General features: G+C 43.0%; 1 protein-coding gene across 1 annotated transcript in view; it reads left to right on the forward strand.

Annotated features, from left to right (window-relative positions):
* ZNHIT6 (zinc finger HIT-type containing 6) overlaps positions 1-19,299 on the forward strand; it is a 47,332-nt gene extending 28,033 nt beyond the window's left edge. Inside the window, exons 6-10 of the mRNA XM_040360555.1 lie at positions 9,375-9,443; positions 10,995-11,075; positions 12,341-12,418; positions 15,913-16,031; positions 19,038-19,299. Coding sequence (XP_040216489.1) covers positions 9,375-9,443; positions 10,995-11,075; positions 12,341-12,418; positions 15,913-16,031; positions 19,038-19,066 — 376 coding nt within the window. The 3' untranslated portion in view covers positions 19,067-19,299. The remainder of the gene's footprint in view (positions 1-9,374; positions 9,444-10,994; positions 11,076-12,340; positions 12,419-15,912; positions 16,032-19,037) is intronic.
* The last annotated feature ends 364 nt before the right edge of the window (positions 19,300-19,663 follow it).

A 19,663-nucleotide genomic window follows, 5' to 3' on the forward strand; every position in this document is an offset into this window, starting at 1 on the left:
GCTATCGATCCGTCCAGCCTAGCCAATCAACGGCCAGGCTGGAAAACGAAGAGAATCACATGGACACGTGCGGGACTTTCGAGGGGTCAGGTACGTAAAACGGGGGTTTGGTGGGGGGGGGGGCGTTACCGTCGGATGTTTTTTCACCTTAATGCATAGGATGCATTAAGGTGAAAAAACGTTTACCTTTACAACCCCTTTAATTCAGACGCTACACATATTGTAGCTGCTGACTCTTAATATTAGGACACTTGCCTGTCCTGGGATCTAGCGATGTTGGCACCCCAGCCGGCGTTTCCATCGGCTCTTGGGTGCTGCCATCACCATTCATGGTAAGGCTTCACTGCTGAGTTCCCTTTATGAATGGGCGGCGGCTGGGGAAGGAGGAGGGGTGGCTATCTTCTGAGTGATCTTGCAGCAGCGACGGGTGCCTGTCAATAAAGGGTACCCCCCCTCCAAATATGGCACCGGGGGGGGGGGGGGGAAGAGGCGAGGCTGAAAAGCGGAGCTTTTGGGTGGTACTCCGCTTTAAGTATTTTCATCTGACCATTTAGCTATACTTGCTGCATCTGTGTTGAACGTGTCAAATATTACGACATGCACTCTATAGTCGGCAATGGTCAGGCATGGTTTTGACTGTTTCAGAGGTTTTCTGGCCTTTCCTTCAGGGTTTGGTATATTGCCACATGATTTTGAACCGTCAGCTGAAAACCTTCAGATTCGGAATGGCTAAAAGTTAAGTTTCAAGGAGCGTCCATTCTTTTGAATAATGTGTCTTGGGTATCTAGAAAGAACTGGTTACAACTGGGCTTGTGCAAAAATCTCTAAATAGTTTGTCTTGCATAATCCATAATTGAATGTAACTGTGCATATACCATACATGTGGTACCCCCCTGGATGCAGGCCATCGCTGTAATATACTGCTACTCCAGTGATCTCCACTAGCTTCATGGTGTCATACTTGTGATGAACTTTGACACGTGGCACTGGAGGGGGGCGGAAAATTTGGGTGGACCGCTGGTTTAAGTATTTTCATCTGAACGTTTAGCTTTTCTTGCTGCATCTGTGCTGAACATGTCAAGTATTACGACAAGACCTCTGCAAATGCTGTTTCTATGGCTGACAGTACTTTATAAGTCTTACCTGAAGCAAGTATGAAGGTAATAGTTTTGAAGCCAGACACAGCCAGGCAATTGGCTTCAGGTGTGGCCTTTCTAACCTGCTGATTGGACAGTAAGCACCAGTGCACTGATGAGGTTACTCTTGCGCTGTCCCATCCTGTAAGTCCATTGACAGTGTTGGACTGGCAGCACCATGCAGATCAGTGAAAGACTGACTGCCGGTGAGTATAAGGAGCTAATCCAAGGAGATATGTGAAGACTTTACTAGTCCTGGGACAGTGCTGTAATCATTGATGGTGTGTAAATATCATGCAGTCCAGACCCTTACTTCTAATGGCTTGGGCCTCATTCAGCCCAATATAGAACTGGTACCGGGCACTGAATCTTAGAGCAGTGAGTCTGTGGGAGACAGCACCTAAAAGGAGGTGAGTATTGTAGCCAAAGCTTTAATTTATTTTTAGAGCTCCTGACCTAAATATTTATGTACCTTATTTATCGAAAATAGGGGGAAATCACGGGTGCGTGTTATACACCGATAGTGCACCTCAGACTCGGAGGGGAACGAGTGCCGCCGGAATTCACCGAGCCGTAATCTCCTGTTTACTCTGCTCTGACGTCACACACACAGTCCTGCCTCCACCACCGGCATTGGACCAGTGTTCTGTCAACCACAGGAGCTGGTCCAATGCCAATGGCTGAGGCGGGACTGTGTAGGGCTTTAAAACGGAGTAGGGCTTTAAAATTGCCTCTAGACTAATAGATTAGACTGACCAGTCATTGTAGTCTACAATTACATGTAGGCGACCTCTGAAGTTGCAGGATTGACACAGTAGCACTGTTGGCCTAGAACTGTATGTTTTCACTGCATCTGAGCACTACAAGCCAAAAACATTATTTTATTCACTTGCCAACTGGGTACTTGTACCCCCTTCCGCCCAGTCAAATATTCAGCTTTTAGCGCAGACACACTTTGACAATTACTCAGTCATGCAACACTGTACCCGAAGGAAAAGGTTGTCCTTTTTTCACATAAAGAGCTTTCTTTTGGTAGTATTTAATCACTTCTTGATTTTTATTGTTTGCGTATGTAATACATTTTTTCATACATGGCCAAAATTCTGCGCATATCTTTGGTAAAAATAACCCAAATCTACATATATTAATTGGCCTTTGTGAAGGTTATAGTCTACAAGCTATGGTGCCAATCGGTGAAAACTGATGTACCGATGGCCTATATCATTTCTTGAGACGCTAACAAGCCAGGACAGTACAAATACCCCCCAAATAACCCCTTTTGGGAAATTGGACATTCCAAGGTATTTAAGTATTTTTTTTTTTTCTTGCAAAAAAAAAATTTCTCTCCAATTGTCATATTAACGGGTTATTTCTCTCACATAGCTTATGCATACTTGCAACTACACCCCAAAACCCATTCTGCTACTCCTCCGGAGTATGGCGATACCACGTGTGAGACTTTTTCACAGCCTGGCCATATAGAGAGACTCAACATGCAGGGAGCACCGTCGGGTTATCTAGGGATATGAATTGCACATCTACATTCTTGACCACCTATTACACCTTTGAAGGCCCTGGAGCACCAGGATAATGGAAACTCCCACAAAATCACCCAATTTCGAAAAGAAAACACCCCAACATATATTCTATGAGGCATAATGATTCTTTTAAAAGTTTATTTTTTTTTACAAATTTTTGTGCAATTGACAGGCGCTGATGAGCATCCACTGATAGGGTGGCACTGTTGAGCACTCACTGATGTGCTCTATTGGGCACTGAGCACTAATAGGACACTGTAGTGGCACTGATGAGCACCATAGGACACTAATGAGCACTATGGGGCACAGCAGCAAATCCAGCCCACTCATACTGCCAAGTGTCCCTCCTCTCCTCATACACTGTATCAGTGTAAGGAGAGAGATGAACTGGGCATGACACTGGTTTGTTGGCAAAATGATCGCTCCGCCATTGGATTGAGCGATCACGTGGTAAGGTGGTACTGTGGTTGGCCCTTTACCATGATCCGTAATGCACTGGGTCCCAGCAACCACAGACACTTCCGGATGCGCATGAAACGCACAAGCAGCATGGGAGGACGGCAATAGACTCCCTCCCAGAACTAGCTGCCCGCGCTGTACCTCTCATTCAGCTATAGCGTGGTTGACAAGTGGTTAATTTAATTTTAAATCTTAAAATCAAACTCCCCTATCTATCCATGTCTCCATACTTTTTGTTGACAAATCACTTAAAAAAAAAAAAAAAACCCTACCATTTCTGGCCATAGCCATCTTGAGTAAGGGCAAATGATTCATATAGCATTTACTTCCTGGAATCTATCTGCTCTTGGCTCAACCATTCAGGCAGCAGAGTGTGCTTAGCTAAGAAAAACCCTCCCCCCCCCCCCCTTCCTGAAGACTCCTGAAATGTACCACATATTTTGCCTAGGCAAGAAACCAGGAAGTAACTGAAGAAATGTGTTTTAAATTAATAAATAAATAAAAAGTTTAAAATAAGTAAATATGATGCTTTCCTATCCATTTACTAATGCTAGCAGCATGAGGATTAAAAATAGGCATTTTTGATAGGGAGAGTGAAGTTACACTTTCTAACAGCTTGGACTTGTAGGAGTGGGTTGAATGACCCTGGGCTCTTTTCTTGCCCCAAAAAAGGACTACTGGGCATTGGATCTTACAACAGTGTGTGTGGGGGGCGCTGTGCTGGAAAGAAGATAAGTATTGTACCCAAAGCTTTATTTTTAGAGCTGCTAAACTAAATATATTTGTAATGCAAAAAGAAGTGGATTTGGGCTTTAAAACTGCCTGCATGCAAAAAGATTGGTCTGACCAGTTACTGTATTGCATACATAAATGTAATTCTATAAGTACAGGCACAGGCACTGTCTCCACAGTTGCAGGATTGACCGACCTGATACTCCAATAACCTTTCTGATTGTTTTCCCGTATTATTGACTCGTGTTTGTACTCTTTGCTTTATATGTCCCCTTTTATGTGTTCTGCGCTGCATTCCCCGAGTGAGGTGACCGTGTTTCCTGACCCTGATTGTCTTCAAATGGGAACTACATTGATAATAACTTGCACATTTTTTATTGGCCAGTATTGAACGTTATTTTCTCTGATTTTGTATTTTTGGTTGTTGTCGATGGAATGTATTACTGGATAGTGGTTGGCTTCACATTTTTAAACCTAGTTCCAATTTAAAAAAAAAAAAACAATCCTTCCGTGAAACGTTACACACTTATTGTAGAGTTCCCACCTGACATTGTTTCCATAGAAGCTCACACATGGAATCTTCCTGTAGTCCCTTCATGAGCTTTGAGCAGAAAGGTCTTTCATGCTGTGATCAGTGATCCTGGCAGAGGCCACAACTAGTGTGCTCCTACACCATCTGCCTCAGGTTCTGTATCTGATCTTCCCATGGCCCCTGAGCAATCAGACTGTCTGCTTCAGGGTTGATCCAGTTTTTATGTATTGAGCCTGCCACTGATGAGTTGCAGTTGTGTGTCTTTACTCCCAAATTAAGGGACCCTTTCAGCTTTTATTATTGCAGTGTTCACCACTCTGAAACTAGATGATCAGCGTGTTGCCTCTACCACTGCTAATCCCAGTCTTGGTCCTTTAGGGCGCTTAAGACATTCTCTGTGCATCTGCTGTTCAAAGTCTTCTCTACAGAGATTGGAAACACCCTGATAAGATTTTTGCTCCCCTCACCATGCTTATTAGCCCTGTATCTGTTTGAAAATGTACTTTGTTAAAGAAGTGCAGCCAAAGCTTGTTTGGCTCTACTTCTCCTGTGGATCAAATGAGTGCAGTTAGTTCTGCACTCCTGTGACCTGTTTTCAGCTGACAGCGGTTCAGGCTCTGGCAAGATCGTGACAATTAAGTCAGGATCCGCTCACATGCGGCTGAGAGCCTGAGCCAGCCACTCATCACAGACTCCTCCCATGTACATAAGTATCACAGACTCCTCCCATCACAGACTCCTCCCATGTACATAAGTATCACAGACTCCTCCCATCACAGACATGCATTGTCATTTTCGACACCTACATGACAATGGATGCACAAATAGGGTCGGTAGTCAGTGGATCCCACCATCTGCTGCGCCTACTACGCAGACTCCTCCCCTTTATCCCGAAAGAGGACATTGCAGTCGTGGTTGGAACAATATTCAATTGCAGACTCGACTATGCAAATGCCCTCTATCTAGGACTCCCCAAATACCAAATCACTTGTCTGCAAGTCGTTCAAAATACGGCCGCTCGACTTGTGACCGGCAAAAAAACATGGGAATCAATTTCACCTTCACTGAGAATCCCTTCATTGGTTGCCAGTAAAAGACACAATCACTTTCAAGGCTCTCTGTCTAATACATAAGTGTGTTCAAGGAAATGCCCCCCAATATCTATGCGAAAAAATAAAAGCCCATAACCCCAATCGCATTCTGCGATCCACCAATCAAAACCTCCTCCAGATACCCAAAGCAAGATACAAGTCCAAAGGAGATCGAAGATTTGCAGTCCAGGGACCTCGTCTGTGGAATGCACTACAAACCACCATCCGACTGGAGTCAGACCACTTGGCCTTCAGGAGAAAGATTAAAACCCATCTCTTCTGAGGTCAAGGGGTTCCTTACCCATGGAATGGATACAGCGCCCAGAGGCGATTCAGTTCACATGTGTTGCGCTTTACAAGTCTCTCACTCACTCAGGAGGCGATTCGGGAAGGGGAAGAAGGAGGCGATTCGGGAAGGGGGAGAAGGAGGCGATGGTCACAAGCTCTCTGCGATCGGCAGTATTTGCTCGGTTCTCGGTGTTGGAGCCGGCGGGGGACAGATGCAGCATCCATACTACTTTTTTGAAAAGTGGTCTCTACTGTTTATCCAGCAGTGACCTGCCTTAAAGTGGAGGTTCACCCGGAAATGACAATTTTTAACCTTAGATTGATGCTCATTTTGTCTAGGGGAATCGGCTTAAAATCGAAGCAGTACTTACCGTTTTAGAGAGATCTTCTCCACCGCTTCCGGGTATGGGCTGCGGTACTGGGCGTTCCTATTTGATTGACAGTCTTCCGACAGGCTTCCGACGGTCGCATCCATCGCGTCACGATTTTCCGAAAGTAGCTGAACATCGGTGCACAGGCGCCGTATATAGCCGCACCGACGTTCGGCTTCTTTCGGTTACTCGTGACGCGATGGATGCGGCCTTTTGGAAGACTGACAATCAAATAGCAACGCCCAGTCCCGAAGACCATACCCGGAAGCGGCGGAGAAGATCGCTCTCTAAAACGGTAAGTACAGCTTCGATTTTAAAAAAAACTAGCCGATTCCCCTAGACAAAATGAGCATCAATCTAAGGTTAAAATTTTTTATTTAGGGTGAACTCCCGCTTTAACCAAGAGACTACCATACTGGTACAGGATGAACCTGTCTTTGAAGACTGAGCCATTACATGATTCAAGTCCCTTTCTCTAGAGCCCTGTTCTTGAAGTCAAGCCCTGCATTTCATCCCATCTGGTTTGTTACTTTTATATGACTAATCAGTCTCCTAAAAAAAGATCTTACTGCTGCTGCGGTTGACCCTTTGGTTTTAGAACATTTGGAACAAATGGTTGTACCTATTTATAAGCTACAGTTGTGATTTTGCTTCTGAAGGCTTTTCATCTCCTTTTCTTCATGGGCCTCCTGTCCTTGCACACTTTTGGTTGAAGTGCTAGACTACGAAACACACATCTAAAGCCTCACACACACACGATCAGATTTCCATCTGACTTTTCCGTGGATTTTGCTCCATGAACTTGGTATGCATACACACAGTAGGACCTTTTCAGCCAACAAACGGGAACATAGTGATGCAATAGAGGTACTACGTGGTTTTTCTGCTCTTTACCGACACCCTTTGGGCAACGTCTGCTATTGTCTGAACTTTAGCAAGGCTGAGCATGTGTGTTTGTACTTTGGACTTTAGTCTGATGGACCCACACGATTGGCTTAGCCGACGTATGACATTTGTTCCCGCAAACATTTGTCCGATTTGGAAAAGCGAAAAAGTTTGTCCAAGTTTGTACACATGGTCGGATTGTCTGCAAAAACAGGTCCGTCATAGGTTTGTTGTCAAAAAGACCGCTCGTGTGTATGGGCCTTAAGAAGCAGCTGATCCACAGGGCCTCATAGGGACACCGTCTTTTTAGATCTACTCTTTATACCATTCTCAATGACGCTTCTGGTGCATGCCTTTTTGTTTCTCCACTCCCCCACCATAAATGACTAGACCCACCCAGGTTTGGCTACTAGTTCACCCACAAGATTTGGGGCTTTACAGTTAATTAAATCCATAGACAAACCTTCCTTGGCATGGCATGCCCCTGGTTTTCAGAATGGGAGAAGGTTTGTCAACCTTTGTGGAAACTTAAATTGCTTGCATCTAAGATGTCTGGATGTAGGAGGTAGTATTCTACCAGATCCCTGTCAAGCCAACTTGGGTCTTATGAATAAAGCTGGCATTGCCTCAGTTTCCGTGGTAAAACCTTTTGAGGGGTTTTACTCCCACTTGTTCACATAAAAAACAAAAAAAAACAAAGTGTCATCTGCCCCATCTAAAAGCACTGAATGTCTTCTTTTTTTTTTTTTTTTTAAGCTCAGGAATTTTGTACGCAATCCAGCAGAAGTAGTGGGTGCTCCGATGACTGTAGGATTAGTGCACCCTCATCCATGCTTTCCTCCCTTGAAACGTCTTCGTCATTTGCTATTTTTTCCTAAGTGTCCTGTCTTGTTTTTGCATGTGGGTGTTGACCATTTACTTCATAAAATGTTCATATATGCATAATGGGAAATAATAATGAAAGAATCAATGTCTTGATTCTACCCACACCAGTTGACGTGGTCTTTCATTCATCATCCTGCCCTGGAAAAAGGGATGGGAGGATCTGATTGGCTATTATGGTGAAAAAAATTCTTCCCTCCTAAGGCTTTAATAAATTAGATCCATTATGTTGGCAGACGAGCCTCATGACATATCATGTGGTAGAGGTCCAGCCATTTTCAAGGCGACGGCTTGTAATGGGCTTCAGACAGGTTGGGCCTAAACTGACATCAATCCAAAAATGTCAGCATTTTCCAGACATACATTCAGGACATAAAACTATGGGTGTTTCTTTATCCTGAGCTTGGGTAATACTAGTCTGAGAAAATATAAAAAGCCGTTTGAGTATACAGAGAGACAAATCACGTTAGTGACGTGGTAGAATTTCACAGGGACGGAGCCAGGAGTCGAGGCGTGTTTTTATGAAACATTACCAAGAGTTGTTTCTTGGATGAAAATACAGTCTCTATCCAATAAATACACGCTTTTTGTTTTATGTAATTCTCAAATGCAGTGATGTGACGGCTTGACAACAAACCAGCTTAGCAACCAAATATTTCAAAATTTGCAGGTTTCAATGTTCTTCAGGGCAGGAATGATTCTTACAAATGAGTCCTGTTAGGGTCCTAATTTCCATATCTAGGAATAATATGGGGTTTCACATATTAAAGCGGGGGTTCTCCCTAAAATTTTTTTTTTTTTTCTAGCAGGTCATTCAGCATAGTAGCGTGAGCTACATTATGCCTTTATATTTTTTGTTGGCACCATACTCACTGTTTAATCGCGTAGTAAAGTTTCAGGGGAACGGGCGTTCCTATGCAGAGGGCTCGTGATTGACGGCCGGCTATGGCGCTTCACGCCTGACGGAAATAGCCGAAATAGGAGTTTGCTCTTCACGGCGCCTGCGCAGTCAGCTCCGATGTCTGTGCGCAGGCGCCGTATAGCGCCGTGAAGAGCCGAGACCTACTCCGGTTATTTTCGAGAAGCGTGACGCGCCATAGCCGGCCATCAATCACGAGCCCTCTGCATAGGAACGCCCATTCCCCGCGGGGAGTCTGAAACTTTACTACGCGATTAAACAGTGAGTACGGCGCCAAAAAAATATATAAAGGCATACTGTAGCTCGCGCTACTATGCTGAATGACATGCTAGAAAGTTGTTTTTTAGGGTGAAACACCGCTTTAAGTAGACTGTGTATATGTGTAGTATAGTATTAAAAAGAGATGAATATAGAGATAGATCATCTATCTATCTATTATATATATAACATTCTCTATGTGTGTATCAGGATAAAAGTTGCTGAAATTACAATATTCATTTCTTTTTCTTTTTTTTTCTTTTTATCATCTTCTACATTTTAGAGAGAAAAGATTCTTTTGGCACCTGAAGCTTGTGTTTCCTCATTGTAAAGCAGAATACACAGAGAAGAGGTATGAATTCGGAATACATGATCTGCTTTTTTTCAGATACGGATCTGGTCTTAGAACTTTATAAAGGCCTTGGAAAGCATAAGTATATGGAAACTGCAAAATTGGTATTACCGTATATACTCGAGTATAAGCCGAGGCACCTAATTTTACCACAAAAACCCTGGGAAAACGTATTGACTCGAGTATAAGCCTAGGGTGTCCATTTGCATGCCTCACTGTGCCTGTAACATGGGAGTCTATGGAAGGAGTGCCCTGCTTTGAAAAATCTGGGTACCCCAGACAACAAACTTTGCACACTTGTAGAGGAGAAATGGGGCTACAAATGTGCCAAGTTTCGGGCTACGACAGGCCGGTACCAGGTCCCCAAGTCACTGGAGAAATTACTGTTTAACATGGGAGTCAATGAAAGGGTGCCCGGCTTTGAAAAATCGGTGCTCCCTGGCCTTAGGTCCCCCAGACAACAAACTTTGCACACTTGTAGAGTATGGCAATACCACGTGCGAGACTTTTTCACAGCCTGGCCATATAGAGAGGCTCAACATGCAGGGAGCACTGTCTGGTTATCTAGGGATATAAATTGCACATCTATATTCTTGAAAGAATGTGCCGAAAAACTCGGCTTACACTCGAGTATCTACTGTATTACCATCAACTTGTCCTAAACAGAGAAATCATTTAAAATTTCTAATTTTGTTTTGGGGGAGGTCTTGGGGACCTACATCATTATGTAAACTACAAGCCTTTTAACAAATCTGTATGTGAAAAATGCAAGTGTTGAACTTCAAATTCTAAATTAAAAGTCAACTTAACCCAAGAATTAAATGTAAATGTTGCACCTTACCAACTCTAGAGGAGTAGGGGAGAGACGACCGGCTGCTCCTCTGACAGGGGTTTTGCGCTGAGTGATTTTCAGCACAGCAAAAGCCCCCTCCCCTTCCCCGGGGATGCCCACCCAGGACCACCTGTGACTCCCACTACTTGTGACCACTAGGTATGCCAGCCATGGCCACTAGGGATGCAAATCGTTGCCCATAACTAATGCCTGCCAATCAGTGATGCCCATCTGTGCTTCCCATCAGTGCCGCATATCACTGCCCACCTATCGGTGCCGCATATTAGTTCCCATCACCAGTACCTGTTGGTGCCACCTAATTGCCACGGTGCCCATCAGTGAAGGAGAAAACGTACTTATTTACAACCTTTTTTTTTTTTTTTTTTTTTTTTTTTTTATATGTTCGATCTTTTTTTGTTTAGCAGAAAATAAACCCCAGAGGTGATCAAATACCACCAAAAGAAAGCTCTATTTGTGGAAACAAAATTATAAAAATGTTGTTTGGGTACAGTGTGGCATGACCTCGGAATTTGTCATTCAAAGCGTGACCGTGCTGAAAGCTGAAAATTGGCTTGGGCAGGAAGGGGGGAAGTGCCTGGTATTGAAGTGGTTAAAAAGCAAAACAAAAAAAACCCTTTTAGAATCACTTTAATTGTATGTTTATGGCAAGCTAGAACTGCAGGTGTTTTGTGTGTCTGATTTCTGATTTTATTTGGTAGGGTCCCAGATGACAGAACACTTGGTGAGATTCTGAAACATTACATTGATCCGACAGAGTCCGATCCAACCATACGACAAAGGTAACCAGCTCTTTTTTTCTTTTGTTATAGCCTTATTCTCCTCCACCCTCCATTTGTTTACATTTCCATCTCATACATTTAGGGCCCTTTCACACGTACGGACAAACGGTCCGTTTATTACAAGTCCGTTTACGGACTTGTAATGTATCCCTATGGGATTGCAGACATTAGCGGATGATGCATCCGCTAACGTCCGCAACCATCCGCGTCCGCAAAGATACGCTTTTGCGGACGGAAGAAAACCCTATTTTTCTTCCGTCCGGCGGAACGGATCGGATGAATACGGACCGGATGAAGCGGAGGAGAGACAGGGCGGTCTCTGCACTGTGTGCGGGGACCGCCCTGTCCGCCGACAGCTCAGCAGGGATTTACGGAGGAATCCCCGCTGAGCCAAACGGGCTAACGGAGCGGATCAATTACGGATCCGCTCCGTGTGAAAGAGCCCTTAAGTGTGATACTTGCAGAGAGTTCGGTCATTGAATAGGGTGCTCTGCTCTGAGGTTTGTCTTGTTCAGCAGGGAAAACAGGCAGGTCCCATAACACTGCTTGGGATTTCAGTGCAGCAATGTTGTGAGCTCAAACAAAGTTAGGAGCTCCCTGAATTTCTGACGAGGTTAACATGTGTTTTTCTATATTTTGCAGTGTTAAAGGGACGCTCCCCCCTGATTGTCAGAGACACAGCGGACGCGATTGGCTCCTGCTGCTGTGAATCAGTCAGAGAGCCAATAATGAGAGAAAGGGGGCAGGCCGAGCTGCAGCTCTGTGTCTGAATGAACTCGCACAGCAGCGGCTTCGGGTGCCCCATAGCAAGCTGCTTGCTGTGATGGCATTCGGCAGGAGGGAGGGGCCAGGAGCGCCGGCAAGGGACCCAAAAAGAGGAGAATCTGGGCCGCTCTGTGCAAAGCCACTGCACAGAGCAGGTAAGTGTAACATGTTTGTTATTTTTAAACAAATTGCACAAAAACACGTGCGAAAATGCATAAATGTGTGGGTCGTCTGTCCCCGTCCCCCCACTAGCAACTAGCTTTCCGTGGGGCTAAAAATAAAAGTAATTTAAAAAAAAATACACCTGTACAAACCTTTAACAAAAAAAAAGCCTACAGATTCAACCAAACACACTCCACTCTTATAATCTGTTTTGTAATTTTGTGTTAAATGGACTCTTATTGTCTAGATTTATAAAACCAAGACCGCCCCTGGTCTTTCAAAACCTTTGGTTACTGATTTTTATGAATTTGTTGTGATTCCAGAATTTGGTTTTACAGGTTAAAAGAGTATGTGGGATCTTCTTGTGATGTGAAGGTCTTTATGGAGGCAGAAAAGAAAGCGCCTGGTCCAAAGAGGTAAGCTACTGCAATATGTGACTTAAAAACTGTGAGGTGAGCATGTCATAGGTGCGGCCCTGTTAACTTTCTTAATGGGGATAAAACTTTTTCGCGAAAGGGAGTTAACTGCTTCCCGACCACCGCACGAACATATACATCGACACAATGACACTCCTGGGCAGAAGGACGTGTGTATATACACGTCCCCTTTAAGGAAGTGCCATTGTGCACGCTTGCGCCCGCCACAAGCTCGGTGAACCCAACCGCAGGTCCCGTGGACTCGATCGCCGTGGGGATACCCGCGATCGTCTCACGGAGAGATAGAGCGGGAAGATGCTAATGTAAACAAGCATCTCCCTGCTTTGCCTAGTGACCATGACACTGATCTCTACTCCGTGTAATCGGAGCGGAGATCAGTGTCCTGTCACACACAGCGCCACCTACTGGTTACCCCCTTTACTGTCAGTGTCATTTTCACAGTAATTAGTGCATTTTTATAGCACTGATCTCTGTTAAAATGACAATGGTCCCAAAAATGTGTCAAGTGTCTGTGTCCGCCATAATGCCGCCATTACTAGTAAAAAAAAAAAAATGAATAAATGCCATAAAACTATCCCCTATTTGGTTTGCGCAAAAGTTATAGCGTCTACAAATCAAACGCTTATTGCGTTGTTTTTTTACCAAAAATATGTAGAAGAATACGCATCGGCCTAAACTGAGGGAAATTATTATTTTTTATAATTTTTTTATATATTTTTTGGGGATATTTATTATAGCAAAAAATTGATTTTTTTTCAAAATGGTCGCTGTTTTTGTTTATAGCGCAAAAAATAAAAACTGCAGAGGTGATCAAATACCACCAAAAGAAAGCTCTATTTGTGGGGGGAAAAAGGATGTCAATATTGTTTTGGAGCCACGTCGCATGCCCGCGCAATTTGTCAGTTAAAGCGACGCAGTGCCGAATTGCAAAAAGACCTCCGTTCTTCAAGCTGACAAATGGTCCGGGGCTTAAGTGGTTAACAGGACGCGAGGCCACTCAACCCCCCCCCCTTTCACTCATTAAAATTCCCCCCCACTTAGAGTTATTCTAATACCCACTAATAAAACAAAAACGTTTACCTATGTTTTTCCCCAGATAAACTTGCTGTGACCTCCAATCTACTGGAAAAACTGACTTGGTTTAAATTCCAGCCTAATAACCTAAATCTGTATTACTCAAATCTCGGTATTATATTAAATACTTTTAGTCTGGTCCCTTCATGGTCGCCAATTATGTTACCCACTTACTATATTTGAGATTTAATATTTCTGATATGATTTGGGTTAAATGAGAGTTCTTTGACCATGAGGGAAAGCTTTAACACAATAACAACGTTTTATTGGCGAGTAGTAGAAAGTCTAAACTAATACACAGCAATCTATAGACTATACAAAGGAAGAAAACCTTAGGTTAAAATAAAACAATACAGAGTATATTACTTAAGACATTCATCTACAAACAGTAGGACGTAAAAGACATAAGACAAACGCATTTAGTGTACAAGACAGGCATTTCCCATAGTTACCAGGCTACCGGCTACAAAGGTTTAGGGCCGAAACAACTAATCGATTAATCGACAATTTTCATAATCGATTAATCGGCCAGTAACATAATGTGGTTAAAAAAACGAAAATTAGCCCTTTATAGTACAAAAAAGCAAATCGCTACTGTAAATATTACTTTCACTGTCCCACAGTAAAAAAATTAACCCCTTACAGTAGCGATTATTTGCTCTTTTTGTACTTATTTTAGTTTTTTAACCCCCATTATGTTACTAAACATCTCAGGCCGGGGGTCACATCTCTGTTTTTTGGTGCTTTTTGCAGAAACGGACTACAGTTCATTTACATGTTTTCCTATGGGACACGTTCACATCCATGATTTTTTTCAGCTGCTGCGTATGTGGAAAGGGCAAGGACTTTTTAACACAAAACGGTGCTATTTTGTTTTTTTTTGGTTCAATATACTTAAATGGAGATGCTGCAGAAAAGCATGGAATGTGTTTTTGAAGCAATTTGTGTTTTGTAATCTGCCCAACAACAAATTGGCCCAAATTTAAAAAAAAAATGGTAATTTTTTTTTTTTTTTAAGGCTATTATCCGATTAATCGAAACAATAATCGGCCAACTAATCGATTATGAAAATAATCGTTAGTTGCAGCCCTACAAAGGTTCCATTCACGTGACTGCTCTACCAGAGTGTCTTTTCTCCCATCTAGTCTGCATATCATTACAGGCTGATGCCTCAGTGGTTGGCATGGCGTGGTTTCGATTGGTGGGCGTCCCTATTCCTGGTTAAGGATTGGCTACATCTCCTGTCCCTATACTTTGTATAAGTCGGCCCCCTTTAATGCAAATCTTTGGCACAGAATTTTGAGTGAGTGAGTTGACCTTGAAAGTAGATATTTTCAGGGGAAATTGGGCATTAATGACAGGTTGGCCACGACCTCATTACATATCTAAACAAGGGATCCTTTGAAGTGAATGTAGAACAGAGGTTTGGGTCCCAATGTTTAGATCTACAAGATTGGGCACCGACTGTGACGCTATCTAACATACCCACATTGATACAAAGCCAAATTAAATACATTCATAATTAAAATATTTTACAACTATTAACCGCTTGCCGCCCGGTGTATGCAGATATACGTCTGCAGAATGGCACGGGCATGCAGAAGGACGTGTGTGTGTGTGTGTGTGTGTGTATATAATTTGTCCTCTTTAAGAAGCGGTTGTTGTGGACGCTATCTCCGTGAGTTCAACCGCGGGTCCCGCGGACTCGATCGCTGCGGGCATACTTGCGATCGTCTCTCTCTATATGTGTGTGTGTGTTTTTCGGAGATATTTATTATAGTAAAAAATATATTGCTTTTTTTCAAAATTGTTGCTCTATTTTTGTTTATAGTGCAAAAAATAAAAACTGCAGAGGTGATCAAATACCACCAAAAGAATTCTTCAATGAAAACACCCAAACTCCATAATATGGAGGGATGTCCCCGTACATTTGGCCATATAAGCATGTATGAGAATCTGATGTCTACTAGTGATGAGTTTGGGCGTGTTCAGACTAGGACGTGAGCCCGCCAGGAAGCAGTCACCTGTATAGGCCAATTATTTGCAGATGGGTCATTCCACGTCCCACAGCCACACTTATGCAAGGGATTTGGCTGCAGGGACTGGCCTGTATAGGTGACGGTTTCTTGGTTTTCTTGCGCATGTGGTTTCAGATCCTAGTCTGAACACACCCAAGTGCATCACATCACTGGTGTCCACACACTTTTGGCTGTATAGTGTAAATACGATAAAATGCAAGTAAACATTTTCATGTATCGGTGAAACAATGCAAACACAATAAAGGAACTGTTATAAGAGTGTGTAGGCTTCCATACAATGGTCATGATTTTAATGCTTAATTCCTATAGCTGAGTGTTTTGGTCTTTTTCTGCATAATCCAGAAAACTTTTCTACTTCAGGTACGATGAGCTGGACACCAGTAAAAATCTCCGAGAAAATTTCAAGAAGAAGACAATAATGGAGTTCCCAACTCTGTATGTGACATTGAAAGGCGAAGACATGGGGGTGGTAGATCAAGGTGAGCAGGTTTGAAATGTTTATTTTCGTGAGTGGTTAGGACTTGTATCCTGTGTTTAATTCCTACAAAGTCTGCAGGGAATGAGTGTCCTATGTTTTTATAGTATCAGTTTTTGCATATGCTGATTGCTGTAGCTGTTTGTAAAGGGCTTCTATGTGTGTTTTAGTATGACAGGTCACCCTGCCCACCTACCTCCAGAGCACTGCCGGAGCTCTTAAAGCTCCTCTGCTTATGTCAGCATTTTCTGAGGACACTTTCACAGGCCTCGGCATGTATTTCCCTCTTATGCGGAAATGAAAGTTCTTGATGTTTGGTAGCTCAGGCACCAAGTGCAGCAATAGGGGAGACAGTATGCCTATTCTAGCTATACCAGGCACTTGAGATAGAGAACCCCCCCTCCACCCGGAGTACTAACTAAAACTATGCTGAAGAAACTTATGTGCCTTCTATACAAGACCTCCTTCCATTGGTATTACTTGCATGCAGCACAAGTTTATAGTAAAAGCAGGCCTTTTGCTGCAGGAAGGGTTGACTGGGTCTGCTTTTGCCTGTGTACAATGATGGGAGTATGACCATGATTTTGCTAAGAGTGTAAGTAGCCAAATAGTCTTTGTGCATGAAAAGCATTGAGGGGAAAGCAGGCGTGTCCAAAATGCGACCCAACACAAAATCGTAAACTATTCTAGCTATCTATTCGATCTATTGTATCTATCTACAGATCTATCAATCTAGTAAGGGATTTTCCCCCTTGTCGGACATGAACTGATAAACCAATGGTGTACAATCCGCGGCTCAATACAAAATCTTAAAGGAGTTGTAAAGTCTTGAGGTTTTTCACCTTAATGCATTGAGGACGAGCCCAGCAGCTCCCGTCGCTGTCTCCAGTTCTCATTGGATAGATTGATGGCTCCCGCTGCCGTCAATCAAATCCAGTGACGCGGGGCAGAGTCCTGCCTGTGTCAATGAACGCAGCAGCAAGACTCGGGAGTGCGCCTGCACAAGTACCCCCATGGAAAGCGGCTCCCCGTGGGGGGCACTCTGTGAAGAGAGGGGCCAGGAGCACCAGAAAAGGAAGATCAGGGCTGCTCTGTGCAAAAACATTGTACAGAGAAGGTATGTATGACATGGTTGTTTAAAAAAAAAAAAAAACCTTTAGGCCCCTTTCACACTGGGCAGGGGAGGTGCGGTGGCGCTATACCGTCATATTTACCCCGTTATTTGGCCACTAGCGGTGCGGTTTTATCTCCCGCTAGCAGTTGAAAAAGGGTTAAGGCCACCGGCAATGCCCCTCTGCAGAGGCGCATTGCCGGCGGTATTACCGCAGTTTCCCATTGACTTCAATGGGAAAGAGCGGTAAACACCCCAATCCTATACCGCTCCAAAGATGCTGCTTGCAGGAGATTTTTTTTTTCTCCCCCCTAGTGCATCTCCTCAGTGTGAAAGCCCTTGGGCTTTCACATTGAGAATGCTGGGGCAGGATTATTTCAGGCGTTATTTATGCACTATTTTTAGCGATAAACCGCCTGAAATACGCCTCAGTGTGAAAGGGGCCTTACAATCACTTGTAAAAATATGTTTACACTTCTGTGTTTACAGCAAGCAAATGCAGCCGAAGAAAAATGTGACCAACTATTTTCAAGGCTGAAACATACAAAGGGTAAAATTAGAACCAAAATACCTGATGAGCACCTTGAGTGACTATGTTCCTCTCTTACTTTTATAACAAAATAAAATTACAAAATTGACATTATGTCAATGAAATGTTAACTTGCGATCTGCCCATCAGCTATTGTTGTTTTTAGTGTATTTTGTGTGGCCAAAGACAATTCCTCTTCTACCAATGTGGCCCGGGAAGGTCAAAAGGTTGGACACTCCTGTTGTAAAGTATATACATATGCAAACGCGTTTCGATTTTTGGTTTTAATTGGTGTGGAGAAGAGTTGAGCTGGGTATACACTAGTAGAATTTTGTCCAAATTTTGCATTTTAAGAATGTTTGTTTTGAAGCAGCATGATGGAAAACTGTTAGATCTCCTCCCTTTTTTGGACATTTTGGCGATCTCATCCCTTTTTTGGACATTTTGGCGATCTCATCCCTTTTTTGGACATTTTGGCGATCTCCTCCCTTATTTGGACATTTTGGCGATCTCCTCCCTTATTTGGACATTTTGGCGATCTCCTCCCTTATTTGGACATTTTGGCGATCTCCTCCCTTATTTGGACATTTTGGCGATCTCCTCCCTTATTTGGACATTTTGGCGATCTCCTCCCTTATTTGGACATTTTGGCGATCTCCTCCCTTTTTTGGACATTTTGGCGATCTCCTCCCTTTTTTGGACATTTTGGCGATCTCCTCCCTTTTTTGGACATTTTGGCGATCTCCTCCCTTTTTTGGACATTTTGGCGATCTCCTCCCTTTTTTGGACATTTTGGCGATCTCCTCCCTTTTTTGGACATTTTGGCGATCTCCTCCCTTTTTTGGACATTTTGGCGATCTCCTCCCTTTTTTTGGACATTTTGGCGATCTCCTCCCTTTTTTTGGACATTTTGGCGATCTCCTCCCTTTTTTTGGACATTTTGGCGATCTCCCTTTTTTTGGACATTTTGGCGATCTCCTCCCTTTTTTTGGACATTTTGGCGATCTCCTCCCTTTTTTTGGACATTTTGGCGATCTCCTCCCTTTTTTTGGACATTTTGGCGATCTCCTCCCTTTTTTTGGACATTTTGGCGATCTCCTCCCTTTTTTTGGACATTTTGGCGATCTCCTCCCTTTTTGGAGACGTTTCCTCTTTTTTTTTTGCATCCAGGACAGAACGGGAAATCTCCCTAGCAGGACACAGACGGCAACAAAATATCCCAATGTAGATTTTAATCTTTTAGCACTCCAAGCAAAACGTAAGAAAATAAATTGGGTATACATGCACTAGTTGGGAGGTTTGGACTCAGAATAAATGCATTCCATATGAAAGGTTCCCTGATAATCAATTTCTTCTCTCTCTTTTTCTAGAAAATAGACCCTCGCCATCTGTTTTATGAAGAAGGGGTGAACATTTAGTCCATCTCAATGTGTAAATAGGAGGAGGACTCTGTACATGTGTAAAGGAAATTTCGGTATTATTGTAACTGGTTTTTATGTATATTTGATAGGTTTATATTTTACTATCAGGATGCCATTGCTGCATTTCCCATTTTTTGTAAATCTTTTATGCATTGTATAGACGTTGTGATGTACTTGCATTTTGTTTTATCATAAAGAACGTTGCAAAAACGTTGTGCTGTATTTTGTGGTGTTTATGAAGTGCAATGATTTTGCAAGAAGTACAATTAACGATTGTGTGTGTGTGTGTTTATATAATTCCACATATATGATGAATTCTGTGCAAAAAAAAAGTATAAAGTGCTAGTGCATCGATAAGTGCAAAGAGAAAAACTTATGTGCAATATTCTTAAAGGGGTTGTAAAGTTACAATTTTATTTAAATGTTTTCCTAAATAGCTTCCTTTACCTTAGTGCAGTCCTCCTTCACTTACCTCATCCTTCTTCCATTTTGCTTTTAAATGTTCTTCTTTCTTCTGAGAAATCCTCACTTCCTGTTCTTCTGTCTGTAACTCCACACAGTAATGCAAGGCTTTC

Source organism: Rana temporaria, chromosome 7 (genome assembly GCF_905171775.1).
Source record: "Rana temporaria chromosome 7, aRanTem1.1, whole genome shotgun sequence".
In the NCBI taxonomy this organism is placed as follows: Eukaryota; Metazoa; Chordata; class Amphibia; order Anura; family Ranidae; genus Rana; species Rana temporaria.